At 50.7% G+C, this 14,039-nt stretch overlaps 1 protein-coding gene across 2 annotated transcripts in view; it reads left to right on the forward strand.

Moving 5' to 3' along the window:
• The window catches only part of MGAT4B (alpha-1,3-mannosyl-glycoprotein 4-beta-N-acetylglucosaminyltransferase B), a 50,637-nt gene that overhangs the window by 34,375 nt on the left and 2,223 nt on the right, over positions 1-14,039 (forward strand). Inside the window, exons 2-12 of one of the 2 annotated variants that reach the window (XM_061360104.1) lie at positions 448-627; positions 1,296-1,436; positions 2,253-2,386; positions 4,939-4,985; positions 7,077-7,190; positions 7,594-7,669; positions 8,047-8,161; positions 8,895-9,025; positions 12,042-12,149; positions 13,044-13,237; positions 13,615-13,693. In XM_061360104.1, the coding sequence (XP_061216088.1) occupies positions 448-627; positions 1,296-1,436; positions 2,253-2,386; positions 4,939-4,985; positions 7,077-7,190; positions 7,594-7,669; positions 8,047-8,161; positions 8,895-9,025; positions 12,042-12,149; positions 13,044-13,237; positions 13,615-13,693 (1,319 nt within the window). The remainder of the gene's footprint in view (positions 1-447; positions 628-1,295; positions 1,437-2,252; positions 2,387-4,938; positions 4,986-7,076; positions 7,191-7,593; positions 7,670-8,046; positions 8,162-8,894; positions 9,026-12,041; positions 12,150-13,043; positions 13,238-13,614; positions 13,694-14,039) is intronic. The other variant, XM_061360105.1, reaches the window with a different exon arrangement.

Raw genomic sequence — 14,039 nt, forward strand, 5'->3', positions numbered from 1 at the left:
AGTTCTGTTTTCACTTGATTGATTCCCTGCCGCTCACTCCAGCAGGCACCATCTCACACCCCCAAACTTCCAGAGGGAGATGCAGAGTATTGCTTGTAAAATCAATGCCAGCAGCTGACTCCCCTTTCTGAGTATATAGTGAAGAACTAACTACCATGCGACTTACTCTTTGCTGTGTGCTCCCATCACAGAGAACCAGATTGCATTCCTGTGTGACCTGGGAACTGAAGTTTAAAGGGAAATACAGGAGCAGCTTTTTAATTGTAGTTCTGCAACTTAAACTGCCCTCTCTCCACCCCTCTCACCAACCAGCGTGCTGGACCACAACTCCCTAAATCCACACGGACTGTGGAGGCAGGGGATGTACAAGTGATGTGCATCGCTTTTGTGGCTTGAAACCCTTTGGAGCACAGAGGAGAAAGCATCTCTCTCTTTTTCCATCCGCAGGTGACGTTGTGGACATCTACCAGCGGGAGTTCCTCGCCCTCCGGGACCGGCTGCATGCAGCCGAGCAGGAGAGCCTGAAGCGCTCAAAGGAGCTCAACCTGGTCCTGGAGGAGATCAAGAGGGCGATCTCGGAGAAGCAGGCCCTGCGGGACATAAACCGGACCTGGAGCAGCTTATCTGGTGAATAAACAGAGACGTTGAGGATCTCGGGCTGTTGCTAATGAGGAGGTAGAGAGGTGTGTGTGCGTGTGCGCAGGGCTGCGGACAGGACCTGCTCTTCTCTCCCCCAGCACCAGCAAATTGTGGAGTTCAGAGGGACTTGGGAACCCTTAAACTCCTGTTTAATTACAGGTGCACAGGCATCGTTGAACACTGAGATTTGCCTCTGCCGAGGATTTGCCCATTTGCTTGCTTACAAGCTTTTTATTTCCCTTGCAAGTCATACATGCCTTTTCCTATGGCTGTATTGAATCCATATGGAAAAAGGGTATCCAAAGAGAGGGCGGGGAAGGGAGTTAGGCTGGCTGAGCACCCTTTGCCCATTTATTTGTTCTTTTTTCTTTAAGTTGCACAGTTAAAGAAAATTGGATCCCTACAGAGAGATCTGATTTGACCTTCATTTTATCTTCATTCTCCCCCCTACTTCCCAAATATTTTGGGACTTCTTTAAGGCCCTCCTGGCTCCTGCTGAACTTTAATTGGGTCTGTGGTAGCATGTTAAAGGTTGGCCTGATTTCTTATAACCCAGCAGTAGTCTCGGGTGGCCAGGCTGCTCCAAAAAGGCTTTTTGCCTTGCAATCTCTTCCTACATACCGTGTCTTGCAACTGATTCCCTTTTCCTTTTTAAGACGAAACCAAGTTAAAACTGTGGAATATCACCAACAAGAATGTGCTGCACCTTCCCACCATCTTCCATCATTTGCCACATTTGCTGTCAAAGGAGAACAGTCTGCAGCCAGCCGTGCATGTGGGACAGGGGCGCACTGGAGGTAAATGGGAATTAGTGCTGCTTCTGGTGCTCTTCCTCACCTTGGTGCCTGTCCCTCCCCTTTCCTCCATGCCTGGATGTGGTATGGATACGAGCAGGGCTGGAGGAACGGCTGCATGCATCATGCAAGCTTCCTTGGTGACACGTGGGGTGGGTGAGCCATGTCATGTCTGCGAGTCTATGGGGTAGTGCTGTGTCTGCTCTTGACTGGCACTGAAACGTTCTCGATGCTTCTGCCAGGTATTTTTTGCTGCTTTCCATCTCCAGAGTGCTCTAGGCTTTGCCTGGAAGGCGGTCAGATGAAAGCATAGTTTGCAGGGAGTGTCATGGAGACTTTCAAGTTGTCATAGGCGACAAATCCCATCTGAAATAGGACTTTGGTTACTAGACAGTTCCTCCCTGCTCCCAAATCCCAACCCAAAGCCAAAGACCTGACTCTTAAACTGCGGTGCTTCTGGCCATGGAAGGGATTTGGAGAATAAAAGTGATCTCGAAGCTACCATTCACAGGCTGAAAAGGCCCCTAAGAGAGGGACGGGTTGGGGATGTTTCCTTAGACACCAGGCTTCAGGGACAAAAGAAGGAGTCTGTCTGCCAGGGGTCCCCTGCCAGCCTGGCACACTGGGGTGCTGCTGGTTGGTACTGGGCTGAGGGACAGGAGTATGGGAGCACTACTTAGCCCAGGAACCTGCCAGCCTGCTCATCACTGCTTGTGTTTAATGATGGAGCATGGCACCAAGCAGGTGTCATAGGAGCAGAGCAAAGAGCCTTGTCCCAGCACACCCCCCTCTCTAAAATCTCTCCGTGGCCCTGGGCAGTGTCCGTCGTGATGGGAATCCCCAGCGTGAAGCGGGAGGTGCATTCCTACCTCACCGACACCCTCAACTCCCTCATCTCGGAGCTCACACAGCAGGAGAAGGAGGACTCCGTCATTGTCGTCCTCATAGCTGAGGTAAGATACAGCTTTGCCTGTTTGCCCCATTTCCCTGGCCCCCATCCCATCCCACTGTCTGCCAAAGTCAGTGCCAAACAGGATGGCTGCTCACCTGCAGGTCAGCTCTGCTGCTTGCTGGGGCAGATAAGCCCAGCCTTGGGCTGCTGCCTGACCAGCATTATTAGGTGCATCCTGCCCAAAATCAAACACTGGTTGGGCCATAATGGGTCAGTGTGTGAGCAGGCAAACACGTAACATTAGCAACTGCTGGTGTAGCATGTGCATTTATCTTTTCCGTCTAAACTGGATGGCTTTTGAGTGGTTATTCCCAAAACGTGCTGGAGCAGCCCTGTGGCCATGTCTAGGGGAGCTCTCAGACCTGCTTCTGAAGCAGTTTGGTTTCTCTATGCCTATGAGACAGCACTAACACCCTTTCAGAACCTGAAAGTCCACTGATTTGGGGCTGGGATTATTATGCCTCTGCGTACTGATATCTGGAGCCCAGAATCAGTTGCTGAATCCAAGGGCTAAAAAGCCTTGATACATTAATCCACAAGAGCTCCTTTTATGTATGGGTTTAGATGGTTATTTTTCTCCATGGCTTTCCCCTCAGGATTATTTTCTTGAGCCTGAAGTGCATTTGTCTTAATTTGCAGAAATCCGGTGAGAAAGATAAACCTCAGTTTATCAGCATGTTACGGGGAGCAGAACAGAGATGAATATCTGGGTTTCCTGCCTATTTACCCATAATGTGATGTTTTGAGTAGCATTTGGCCTTCAGGTCTCTGGCTGGTATTTTGTCCAAGAAGGTGTGCACAGATGGGTGCAACCTAAAGTGCCCGGGATGAGGTTGAGTCCTGGCCATCATTTCCCTTTGAGCCAGGACAGGTTTGATGCTGTTTTCACAGCAGGGGAGTTAAAGCACAAGGTGTTTTAAGCAACTTGACCAAAACCATGTCCTGGTTTGGACGGCAGCTATGTTTTGTGTAGTTGACTTGGAAATGAGGTGCACACCATGATGGCAGCTCCCGACTTTCCCTGTGTACCTGGAATGAGGGAAGTGAATAATGAATACATTAATTCTGGTACTGTAAAGTGCAGGAGCACACGCGCCATATCCCAGTAACAGCGATGGTAGATGTTGCAGATCACCACCATCATTGCTGTCCTCTCTTGCCAAGCTTGCCCTCGTAGCTACACAACATCCTTTTCCCAAGCTTTGGCCACGGCCGTGCCCACTGTGCCTCTTCCCAAAGTGTTTGTTGATGTACCTGCACTTGGCATTGCTTGTTAGAGATCCTCACTCGTGGGATAAAGAGTGAACAGTGGAGAGGGTGGCATGAACCTGGATAATTTGGAGACTCAGGACAAGAAGTGGAGCAAGTGAATGTCATTTTGGGGATGGGGCTTTCCCATTTCTGACCCATTTCTAACGCCCATAAGTTTCAACCATAGTGGCTGGGCTGCCTGGGAGAGCTGGGGGCTCCTTGGCTGGTGGAGGGGAGCCCTGGGGTGAGCTGGACAGCTTGGCTGTCACCAGCACATGATAACCACTGCAGTGGCAGCTGGGTGCTTGGAGCAGAGCTGTGTGTTTGCTCCCAAAGCCAGGAGCATCTTTCCTATCTTTGTTTTTACTGTTGCTGTTTCTTGGCAGCACTGGGGTAAGAAATCAATCCAGCGCTGGGAGCCTGAGCCCTGTTTGGGAAAGGGACCTTTTTCCTCTTGAGAAAACCCTCCCTTGTCACCATTCCAGTGTGGAAACCCTGTCCTCAGCTTGACACATACATCCCCAGCATCTCACTTCTCACCTCTGCCTGGCGCCAAGTGCAGCAGCTGGTCCCGGTTTCTGTGGTGCTGCGTCTGCAGATCCACCCAAGACATGAAGTCCCATGACCCATACAACAGCCCAAAACAATGCCACCAGCAGGAAGCAGGTCTCCTGCCCTTTGTTCTTAGATTTTGTTTTCCCGGTCACTGTGCAGATGGTTTCTGTCCGGTGTCTGTCCCTGTATTTGCACTTAATCTTGCCTGCAGATAGCGGCGTGCGGCACTGATGGCCTTTGCCTCCCAACTGTTAACAGATTGCTGGGTTGATTGTGGGAAGAAACTGTCTTTCTAGGAAGAAAAACATCAAAATGAACCTGAAATGAGAAAAGCACACTTATAAATAGACCCCTCTTTCTCACAAAAGGGGCGGGGAGCCTTTTCTGCCATGAGTTATTTGCTTGGATGAAAGCCAGTTTCTATAGAGCAAATAAATAGTCCAGGAGTTAACGCTTTGTGCAATCGCTTGGCGCTGGCAGGGGCAGAAGTTACAGGAGAGAGCACGTGGGGAAGATGTGCAGGGTCTTGAGTCCTTTGGTGCGTGATGGCTTTCGTTAACACTGGCCACAAAGGAGGGCTCCTAAAAGCCCATCAGCATGGGGAGTGATTAAATGGCATAAAGGGAGACATGGAGGTGGTGCAGAGGTGCTGGCAGTCCCCCTGGAGTGTGCTGAAGGCGATCTGTGAGCCATGGGGAGCACAGGCTGAGGCTGAAGGGTCTGACTTTGCTTATCTTCTGTTTTCAGACGGATCCGCAGTACACGGCCGGAGTGGCAGAAAACATCAAAAACTTGTAAGCAGTTCCAAATGACTACAGCTGTACGGTGTGTGCCTGTCGTGAGGCCGGGGAACGGCTTCTTTAAGGAGAAAATACACACTTTGCTGCTTCCCTTTTGGGGTTTTTTGTTGTTTTCTTTCTTCTGTTCTTAGACTCTGTGCTGTCTTTGCTATTGCTGCTTCTTTCTGCTTGTTCTAAAATGCCTCCCATGTGTAGCCTCCAGTAGGCTGCTTTGTGCTCGCAGGATGTAACACACACAGTAATGCTGTTTCATTTTGTGCTCTCTGTCCTGTGGCGTTGTGAGAGGATGGATTGATTTAGGTTTCCAGCAATCCTGGCACTTATTTCTGTGTCTAGTACAGCCCTCTACCTGCTCTGCAGAGTCAGAGCAACTGGGCAATGTGGGAAGCACACCCGAATGCTCCTGCCTTCTTTTGCTTTAAAACCCGTGATCCGTTTTTCTTCCCGCTCCAGCCTGTTTGTTTTCCCCTTGTTTCAGGCACTAGTTACATTAGTCTCTCACACTAGCTGCTATTTATGTCCTGGAGTCCTAGTGGCTTCTGCAGCTTCATCTGTGGCTGTTTAAGTAAAAGCCAGTGATGGATTTTTAACCATGAGCTGGTCCAGGCGTTAACAGCATCAGAGCTTGGAGGCAAGAGAAAAGGGTGGTGAGAGAAGAGGCTGTGACTCCCATCCAGCTCCTGCGATGACTGCGTGCTTCTGAAAGACCACAGTCCCTGTGAGGAGGAGATGCAAAAGGGCAGCACATCCTCCCAGCACCCTGTATCCCACGCCGATGATGGGAGAGGGGCTGGGGTGTGCATGGGGAGGGTTGTGTTCCCCGTCACTTGCAGAAGAGCTGAAACAGAGCCCTCCATCTTGCTGTGCAGGAGCTGGCAGAGCTCCCCTCCTTCTGCTTGCTGGCAGGAGGACGCACTTATCAGGGGATAATGGACTGATTGTCCGATGGATCCTGATGAAATTACTGGGCACTGCTGCAGAGAGCGCCTCTGCGTAGAAGGCCTGAAACTTTAATTGACTTAATGATCTGATTTCTTGCCATCTTCCTCTCCAGCACCTCCTGCCCCTCCCTCATTCACTGAAATGAGTTCTCCTCCAAACTGGAATGAGGTGGTGTGGGGCCAGGGCAGGCTGGGCTTGGACTGCCGGAGGGAGAACGCAGTGGCTGCTTCAGTGCAGGTTTTATCAGCTCAGTGAGAAGCGTCTGTTTCACTGCTGCCTGAGGAAGGGGAGATTTGATAATGTCAGCTTGAAAATCTTGCCAGTCCCAAAGAGGGAATAAGGGAGGGAAAAATAAGGGAGAAGTTTTTGGCAATCTCACTGCTTTGTCTCCCTCTGCCCCATCTCCCGTCCCCCAGGCTCTGCACAAACAAAGGAAATCAGCCTTGCACCAAATGTTCTCAGAAAGGCAGTGTAAAAATAACTGGTTTTCCTGCTTATCTCTCGCAGTCACAATAATCTCTGCTGTTGCTTGCCAGGCTCTTGTAGGTACCCATTTTTCAGATGGGTGACATTTTCTTTCTGTTTGAGTTTGACTCTTAAGAGGGTTCTTAACTACGTTATAGGGAAAAGAGATGCTGATTTCATCAGCATAAGGGAACCAGGTAGAATTCCTGCTGCTTGTCCTAACTACAGCCCAGCAGTGGTTTAAGTAACTTATCAGAAATGCATAACAATCTCTGCAAAATGGCTTTTAATGACTGATGCATTTGGAAACGTCTCTAAATGTCAGGAATGCCGGCAAGTTGTTTCTTTGATGAGCCAGTCCATTTAATCCTGTAGGAAGTTCATGGGCCTCTTGGCTGGTCTTAAGAGCCGCATGCGGGAGAGGATGGATGCTGGGGGGGAGCACACAAATGTGGGGCTACTGGACACCATGGGAAGGAGAGAACAGCTTTACAAGTCCATGGCAGTTCCTGCTGATGTCCTTTGATGAGGCCTTGAAGTGCTCTAGCTGCTGGGGAGGTTTTCTCTCGGAGGCTGTGGTTTTTGTTTGGCTGTGCAGCTCGGTGTTTACCCAGTGATCTGGTCTATGAAATGATGTGTCAGACATGGTGTTTGTTTACTGCTGCTTTTCTCCTTCAGATTCCCAAAGGAAATACACTCAGGTCTCCTGGAGATAATTTCCCCATCTCCGCATTTCTATCCTGATTTCTCCCATCTGCGGGAATCCTTTGGGGACCCCAAGGAAAGAGTCAGGTGAGAATCAATGAGCTTAAAAACAAGCAAGACTTGAATTAAGTAACTGTAGCATCTCCCCCAGTGACTCCAGCAGGGAAAGCTCATCTGCAGGGTCAGGCAAGGCCCTAAACTTGCTTTGTCCAAGGAAGTGGTGTCGGGTGCGAACTGACACCAGCTTTGCAGGACTTGCCTTGTGCTGTGGTTATTTTAACCCAGATGATGAGGGATTTTGGAAGTCCCTCAGTTACTCGGAAGTAACTTGTAGCTGACCAGTTTGAGACCAAAAGGGAGAGGCCGTACGCCATCCCATGCTCCAAGAGCTGTGTCACCTTCCCAGCTTAAACCAAACCCCAGTTGGCTCCCCAGAACAGCTCAGTATTCCAGGAGAGATTGGCACTCCCATTGTGTTTGTCTCTTGCAGGTGGAGGACAAAGCAGAACCTCGACTACTGCTTTTTAATGATGTATGCCCAGTCCAAAGGCATATATTATGTGCAGGTGAGTTTGGTGCTGGGGGTGGAGGGGAGGTGGGTGCACCTGTGAGTTCAGTGTGGCTTGTACCCAGCTGAGAGAGGGCAAAGAGCATGTCCAGTTGTGTGATGCAGCAGAGTGGGAGCGGGTTGTAATCAGATAGATTCAAAAGCTGGGTTTCTGAGATGCTTGTAACTTGGAGACCTCCCACCAAGGAAGGGCAGGAATGCTTGATTCGTTTATTTGTTACATTGGGTGACAAAACTCTGCTTGGAGCACCTTCTGAAATAAACTAGGTTCATGCCAAAGCTTTCCTCTGGTCTATGGCGTGATTGCTGTGCATGGAGGGGCTCTTACTGGAACCTGGATGGGTCATTGACACTGAGTGTCCTTTCCTCTTGCAGCTGGAGGATGATATTGTGGCCAAACCAAACTATCTCAGCACGATGAAGAACTTTGCCTTGCAGCAGCCCTCTGAGGAGTGGATGATCCTGGAGTTTTCTCAGCTGGGGTTTATTGGTAACGTTCTTCCCTGCTCACCCCAGCCCCATCAGGCATGGGCACACATGACTGCTGGTTCCTGCAGGCACTCAGCTCTTGGTCCAAAGAGTTGTGCCACAAAATAGTGAAATACTTGGACTTGATCCCTCCCTGTTTTTGCAATGACCCTTGTGTTTGCACACAGCAGGTACTGCTAATACTCCCTTCTAATAAACATAAACCTGGTCACTGGCCCAGCCGACGGTCGAACAAGTTAGATGTGACCAGTAGCTTTTAGGCTGGATGGGATCTGGAGTTGCCTAAGAGTGTGCAAAAGGAAGTTTACATCAGCACAGAACTATTTTGGGAACAGCAGTACAGGGCTGCAGTAGCAGCTTGATCTGTTATTTTGGATACTGGTTTGACTGGCTTGAAACTTGCAGTTTTCAGGGCAGGAAATGGCCTGGCCGGCAGCTGGCTGAACGTTATTCATCCTCATTTCTCGCTGCTGAGTAGAAGAGTTTTAGACCTTTTGATGCTGTTGTGACCTGTGAGACTCTAATGCTTTCTAATTCTGCAATGAGTATTAAATCCAGAACTGTATTAGCGATGCCAGCAGTACTGGTACATAAACCAGAGCTGCATGCTATTCCCTTTACGTAGAGAGATGGGCACATCCAGCCTCACAGCCCAGTCTTCCATGCTTTTTTCTTCCCAGCTCTGATTCTTGGCATTTTATACCATAGCTGCTCTCTTTTTTCTTTCTTTGTAGGAAAAATGTTCAAGTCTCTGGATCTGAGCTTGATCGTGGAGTTCATCCTGATGTTCTATAAGGACAAACCCATTGACTGGCTGCTGGATCACATCCTCTGGGTGAAAGTCTGCAACCCTGAGAAAGACGCAGTAAGTAAACAGCCTCTGTTGAGGGGAAACCTATTGAGTGTGGGCAAATGCACCCTTGGTCTGCGTGTCCAGAGGATCTTCCCTGTGAGCTCTGGTGCTCACTGACTTTGCACTGAACCGTGCCATCCTGGGGAGCGTGCCGCAGGGTGTCCTTGCAGATTGTGTAAGCCAAGACCTGCGAGTTCAGGCTTTTGCAGCCTGTAGCTGCCAGCAGAAGCATTATTTCTGCATCTGAGCACTAACAGGGTATTCCTGCTCCAGTCCTGGAGGACAGTGGCCGTTCCCCATTCTTCAGTGCTGCTTTTCATTCCGGTGTGCTTCTCTCCCTGAGGCTGTTCCCTGCTCACTGACTATAACCCCAGAATAACCCTCTGGCTCTGGGCTCGTGTGCTGTACCCGCCTCAGCACACATGCGGGCAGCCCAGACAGCTCACCCCAGATGACCCAAGCGCAAACCCGCCTTGCATGGTGTCCCAGAAGGAAGGCAGAGCACGCAAAGCTCTTGTCAGGGTTTCTGTGAGGGTGCAGAGGGGTGAAATGGGCTCCGTTTTCATGCTGCCATCTCGCCTGAGGAGACGTGTCTGCACAAAGCCTTGCAGGCAGCAGCACAGGAGCCCCTGTGCCCTGCGGAGGTTGTGCTTGAACTCCCATCGGAGCAGCAGCGAGGGGCTAAAGCGAGTGGGAATTGCAGAGGAGGAATGTGTGTGACAGTAAATGTAAGATGAGCTCACCACCAGATACTCTCCTGTCTTCTCTATGAACATATTGTATTTACTCATATGCTTGCTCACCCTCCTCCTCCGGCAGAGAATGAGCAGTGGAGTCCCTGTGCAATTGAAGCCAGTTCCTTAGGAGAGAGCTCGTGGTCACAACTACTTTGTGGTGGCAAATGGTCGCTCAGGGGATAAATACTGTATTTATGTGTTATGGGGACAGGGCATCCTCAGGGCTCTGCAGAATTGGGGCAAAGATGTGGTTTAAGTTGCTCTAATGCCTGGCAGAGGCCGTGTCGTTGGCTCCAGTCCCCCATGTGCAGCAGGACCAGTCTCAGTTGATGTCTGCTGTGTCCTCCTCGGAGTCCAAACCATGTGCTCAAGAGTGGCAGAGCAATCACCAGACCTGCCTGGAAGCCCCCAGGGTCCTCGCAGCTATGGGTGAAGGCAGGGTGGTGGGATGCTGGGATGGAGCTGGGAAGGATTCTGCTGTCTGTGTCCCCCTGCCTTCAAAATCCTCAGCTTGAGCGTAGATTAAATGCAGATCCTGCTCTGCAGGATCATCTTCTCCTTAGCAAATCTTCACGCATCTTCTCCTACCTGCCAGAGCGCAGGTTTTCCCAGGGGAAACTGCAAACCTCTTGAATGTGTTGCCTTTTTAAAAATTAACCTACTTTCCATGTGGATTTCTGGCTCCTTTCCCCCACTGTTTGCATGATTAACTCTGCCCAGCGCCCTTTCAAACACGACTTTCCCTTGTAAATCCCACTGTGCAGAATCAAATTGGTAGCAGGGAGGGTTTATCTTGTTTGATTGAAATTTTGTTTGACCTGAGCTTTCAGTAAGTGCTTTGCCTGCTCTGGATAGATCCTGCTTTTTCTTTTTCAACTAATTTTAGATTTACCTGGGCTAGAGCTGTGTGAAAGGATGACCTTCTTACCACCAGCAGAGCCATTGCCCTCCTGGCTCAACTGAGGCAACACTGCTTTCAGCAAGTGCTTCTTTAGCACAAGGGGAAAAGGGAGAAAGAGAAATCAAGTGATGCTTTAGTTCCCTCTGTTCCTCTTCCTCCTCCTCGCCCCATCCAGAGATCAGACCCAATGGGTTGCATCTAGGATTGCTGGCGATGAGTAGCCATAGCCATTAGCATGGCTAGTTTTAATATATTTAATGTAACATGAGCTGGATCAGGGGATTATCTCCTCTGCAGCTCATAGGGGTCATGCCTGGAATTTCCCAGCTCCCGGTGCTGCCTGTGCAGGCAGCACATCACGGGTGCTCATTGTGGCTGGCATTCCCTGCTGTGCCCTGCCTGGTGCCCACAGCACATCACGGGTGCTCATTGTGGCTGGCATTCCCTGCTGTGCCCTGCCTGGTGCCCACAGCACATCACGGGGGCTCATTGTGGCTGGCATTCCCTGCTGTGCCCTGCCTGGTGCCCACAGCACATCAGAGGGGCTCATTGTGGCTGGCATTCCCTGCTGTGCCCTGCTGGTGCCAGGGTTTCTTTGTGGGCTGCGGGAGCAGATGGTGGCAGGGGTGTGCATGCTTTTCTTCTCATGGAAAAAGCAAATTCAGAACCCACTCCCCCAAACTGAGAGAATTCAACTATTTTTAAACGTGACCACTCGTTTCCATGCTCTCAGTGGTTTTCCCCTTTGTCCTCCTTTTCCCATTCCATTGTCTTTCTCCTTCCACCACACGGAAAATCGCTGCTGGATCCCAGTTGCATCTCCCAAGTTTATTTACATGGTGAGATGAGTGTGAAACAGTCAAACAGCTTTGACAATGGCACGTGCCAGACATCTGCTTAACAGCACCTGCCAACAAGCTGAAAACTGCCTGTCTGGAAGGAGCCTGAGCTTGCTGATGGTTCATTTAGGCTCTGAATATCCCTGGACTTAATGTACGCCAGGCTTTGGTGATCCTGAGCTCCGAGTTGTAGGAAGAAGGTTTTCCCAATGAGCCATGGACAAAAGAAACTAAATTCTGTGGCCGTCCCTAGGTGACAGCACAGAGATTTGCTCAGCTTTGCTAAGCTATGCTTGGCAAGGAGAAACCTGGCACTTAAACCTGGGCACTCCAGCTGCCTGGTGAGTGAGTGGCCAAGAGTCACAGTCAGGTTCCTACAGAGTGTGGTTAAAAGCCTTCTTACCAAATGAAAGCCAAAGCAGCAAAGAAGGGCACAGAGATGGGGAAGAACGGATGTCTGTCACTCCTCATCCCCTTGTCTGTTCCTCTCGTGGGTTGCGGTTGACTGCAGAGGTTTAAGTCTGGGGCACTGAGGGGTTGTCTCATTCCAGAAACACTGTGACAGGCAGAAGGCAAACCTGAGGATCCGCTTCAAGCCGTCGCTCTTCCAGCACGTGGGAACCCACTCCTCCTTGGCTGGGAAGATACAGAAGCTGAAGGTGGGTACCAGCCGCCTGTCCCAGCTGCAGATGTGGCCTTTGTGCCAGGCCTGGCCTGCAGGCACTGAGGAACTGGCTGCTTTTGGGGTGGGGAAATCAGGGACAGCAACTGGTGTGTTTTATTCTGAATTACAGTGAGCTCGTGTGGCTCCTGCTTCTGAGAATGGCAGTGACATGTACCAAGAGTCACTGCAAGCTTTTAAGTCCTGGCTGCCCATCCTGAGCACCAAACTGTGGTTCATACAATGGATTTCAAAGCATCTACTGGAAAACCGTGGAGACAGGACTCCTGGGTTGGGTTGACTTCCTTCCTACCCCACTCCTTGTTCCTGGGGCTTGCTGATAGGTGAACTAGAGCTCTCTATGTAAGAGCTTAAATTGTGTGTGTGTATTTAAATATCAACACAGCTATATGTGCAGGACCCATAGACACACACAGACACTGGTTGTGTCTATGTGCTCAATCCTCTGTCTGCCTGATCCCCAGGCAAATGGATGGTGTAATCCAGTTTGTATCAGTGGCCATCAGCCTGTGTAATCCAATCATTATATGCTGTTGTCAGCCTCACAGCCACCTTCTCCTCAGGTGTAAGGGCTGTTTGCAGTGCTCATGGGGCAGGGATGCTTGGACAATGAAGGGCTCTTTGGTGCTGGATTAGAGTGCAGGGCAGTGATGCTTCTCTGTGCTGCCTCTACTGACATTGTGTCCTCCTGGGATCCAGTCACGCGTTGCCTTGTCTGGTGCCTTTCCCAGATCACTTCCATCCCTCATCATTCTGTGCTAAGCAAATAGAGAGCTTTTAATTTGCAGCACCTTGCTGCTGGAGCCTGTGTTCCTCATGGGGGAGAGCAGCTCACGACCCCTTTCTGCCTCTTTGCTTTGTGCCCACCAAGGACAAGGACTTTGGCAAGCAGGCCCTGCGCAAAGAGCACGTGAACCCTCCCGCAGAGGTGAGCACCAGCCTGAAAACCTACCAGCACTTCACCTTGGAGAAGGCTTACCTGCGGGAGGACTTCTTCTGGGCCTTCACTCCCACTGCCGGAGACTTCATCCGATTCAGATTCTTCAAACCACTCCGCATCGAAAGGCCAGTGCTTGGGGGACGTCAATGGGGTTGGGAGCATGCAGAGACGCTTCCCTCTTGCTCGTTTGGCTCATGTTGAATGTTTTGCCTGTCTCCTGCTTGGCTGCGCAGGAGGAGGAAGTGGTGCTTTTCCAGGGGGATAATAACTTGACCCTTTTTTGGTGGGGCCATATTTGCTGGAGCCCTTTGCTTTCCTGCTCTTGTGAGCAGTCCATGCTGTTTCTAACCTGGTGCAGAAGGTCTCCTTCCAAACCATGTGCTCGTGGGCTTGTTGGGAAGGGCCCTGTTAGGGTGTGCTTTCTGAATGTTCAGCTGGGGTGAAAGCCTTCGTGTCACCCCTCGCTCAGCGTGGGTTTCCATGGCTCTGGTCTCTGTCACAGGTTCTTCTTCCGCAGCGGGAACATCGAGCACCCAGAGGACAAACTCCTCAATACGACTGTGGAGGTTTTGCCGTTTGACGTAAGTGTTTATTGAGGATGGAGCTGGGGGCGGAGTGGGAAGCACAAGAGGTTGGAGAGAAGGGAACTGCTTGACGCCGTCAGGAAAACCTTCACAAGGCTCGAGTGCCTTTGAGAGGTGCTGCTGGGGGGTCACGCCTGGTGTGGTACCACCTCGGGAGCAGGGATGCTGTGCTGAGCCATCCCTGCCTACAGAGGGAATGCCGGATAGGTGGGGGGGCTGCAGGGGACGGAATGGAGCCAGGGTGGTGCAACAGAAGCAGCAGCATGAGGGCATCAAACATCCTCTTGTTTTGGAGAATGAAGCGTGAGGTGCCAGGCAATGGGACAGGGTGCTGGCAAGGGCA

Source organism: Neopsephotus bourkii, unplaced genomic scaffold, assembly GCF_033783945.1.
Source record: "Neopsephotus bourkii isolate Nb327-2 ecotype Australia unplaced genomic scaffold, CSIRO-AGI_Nbou_v1 NB_1016, whole genome shotgun sequence".
NCBI classification, from domain to species: Eukaryota; Metazoa; Chordata; class Aves; order Psittaciformes; family Psittacidae; genus Neopsephotus; species Neopsephotus bourkii.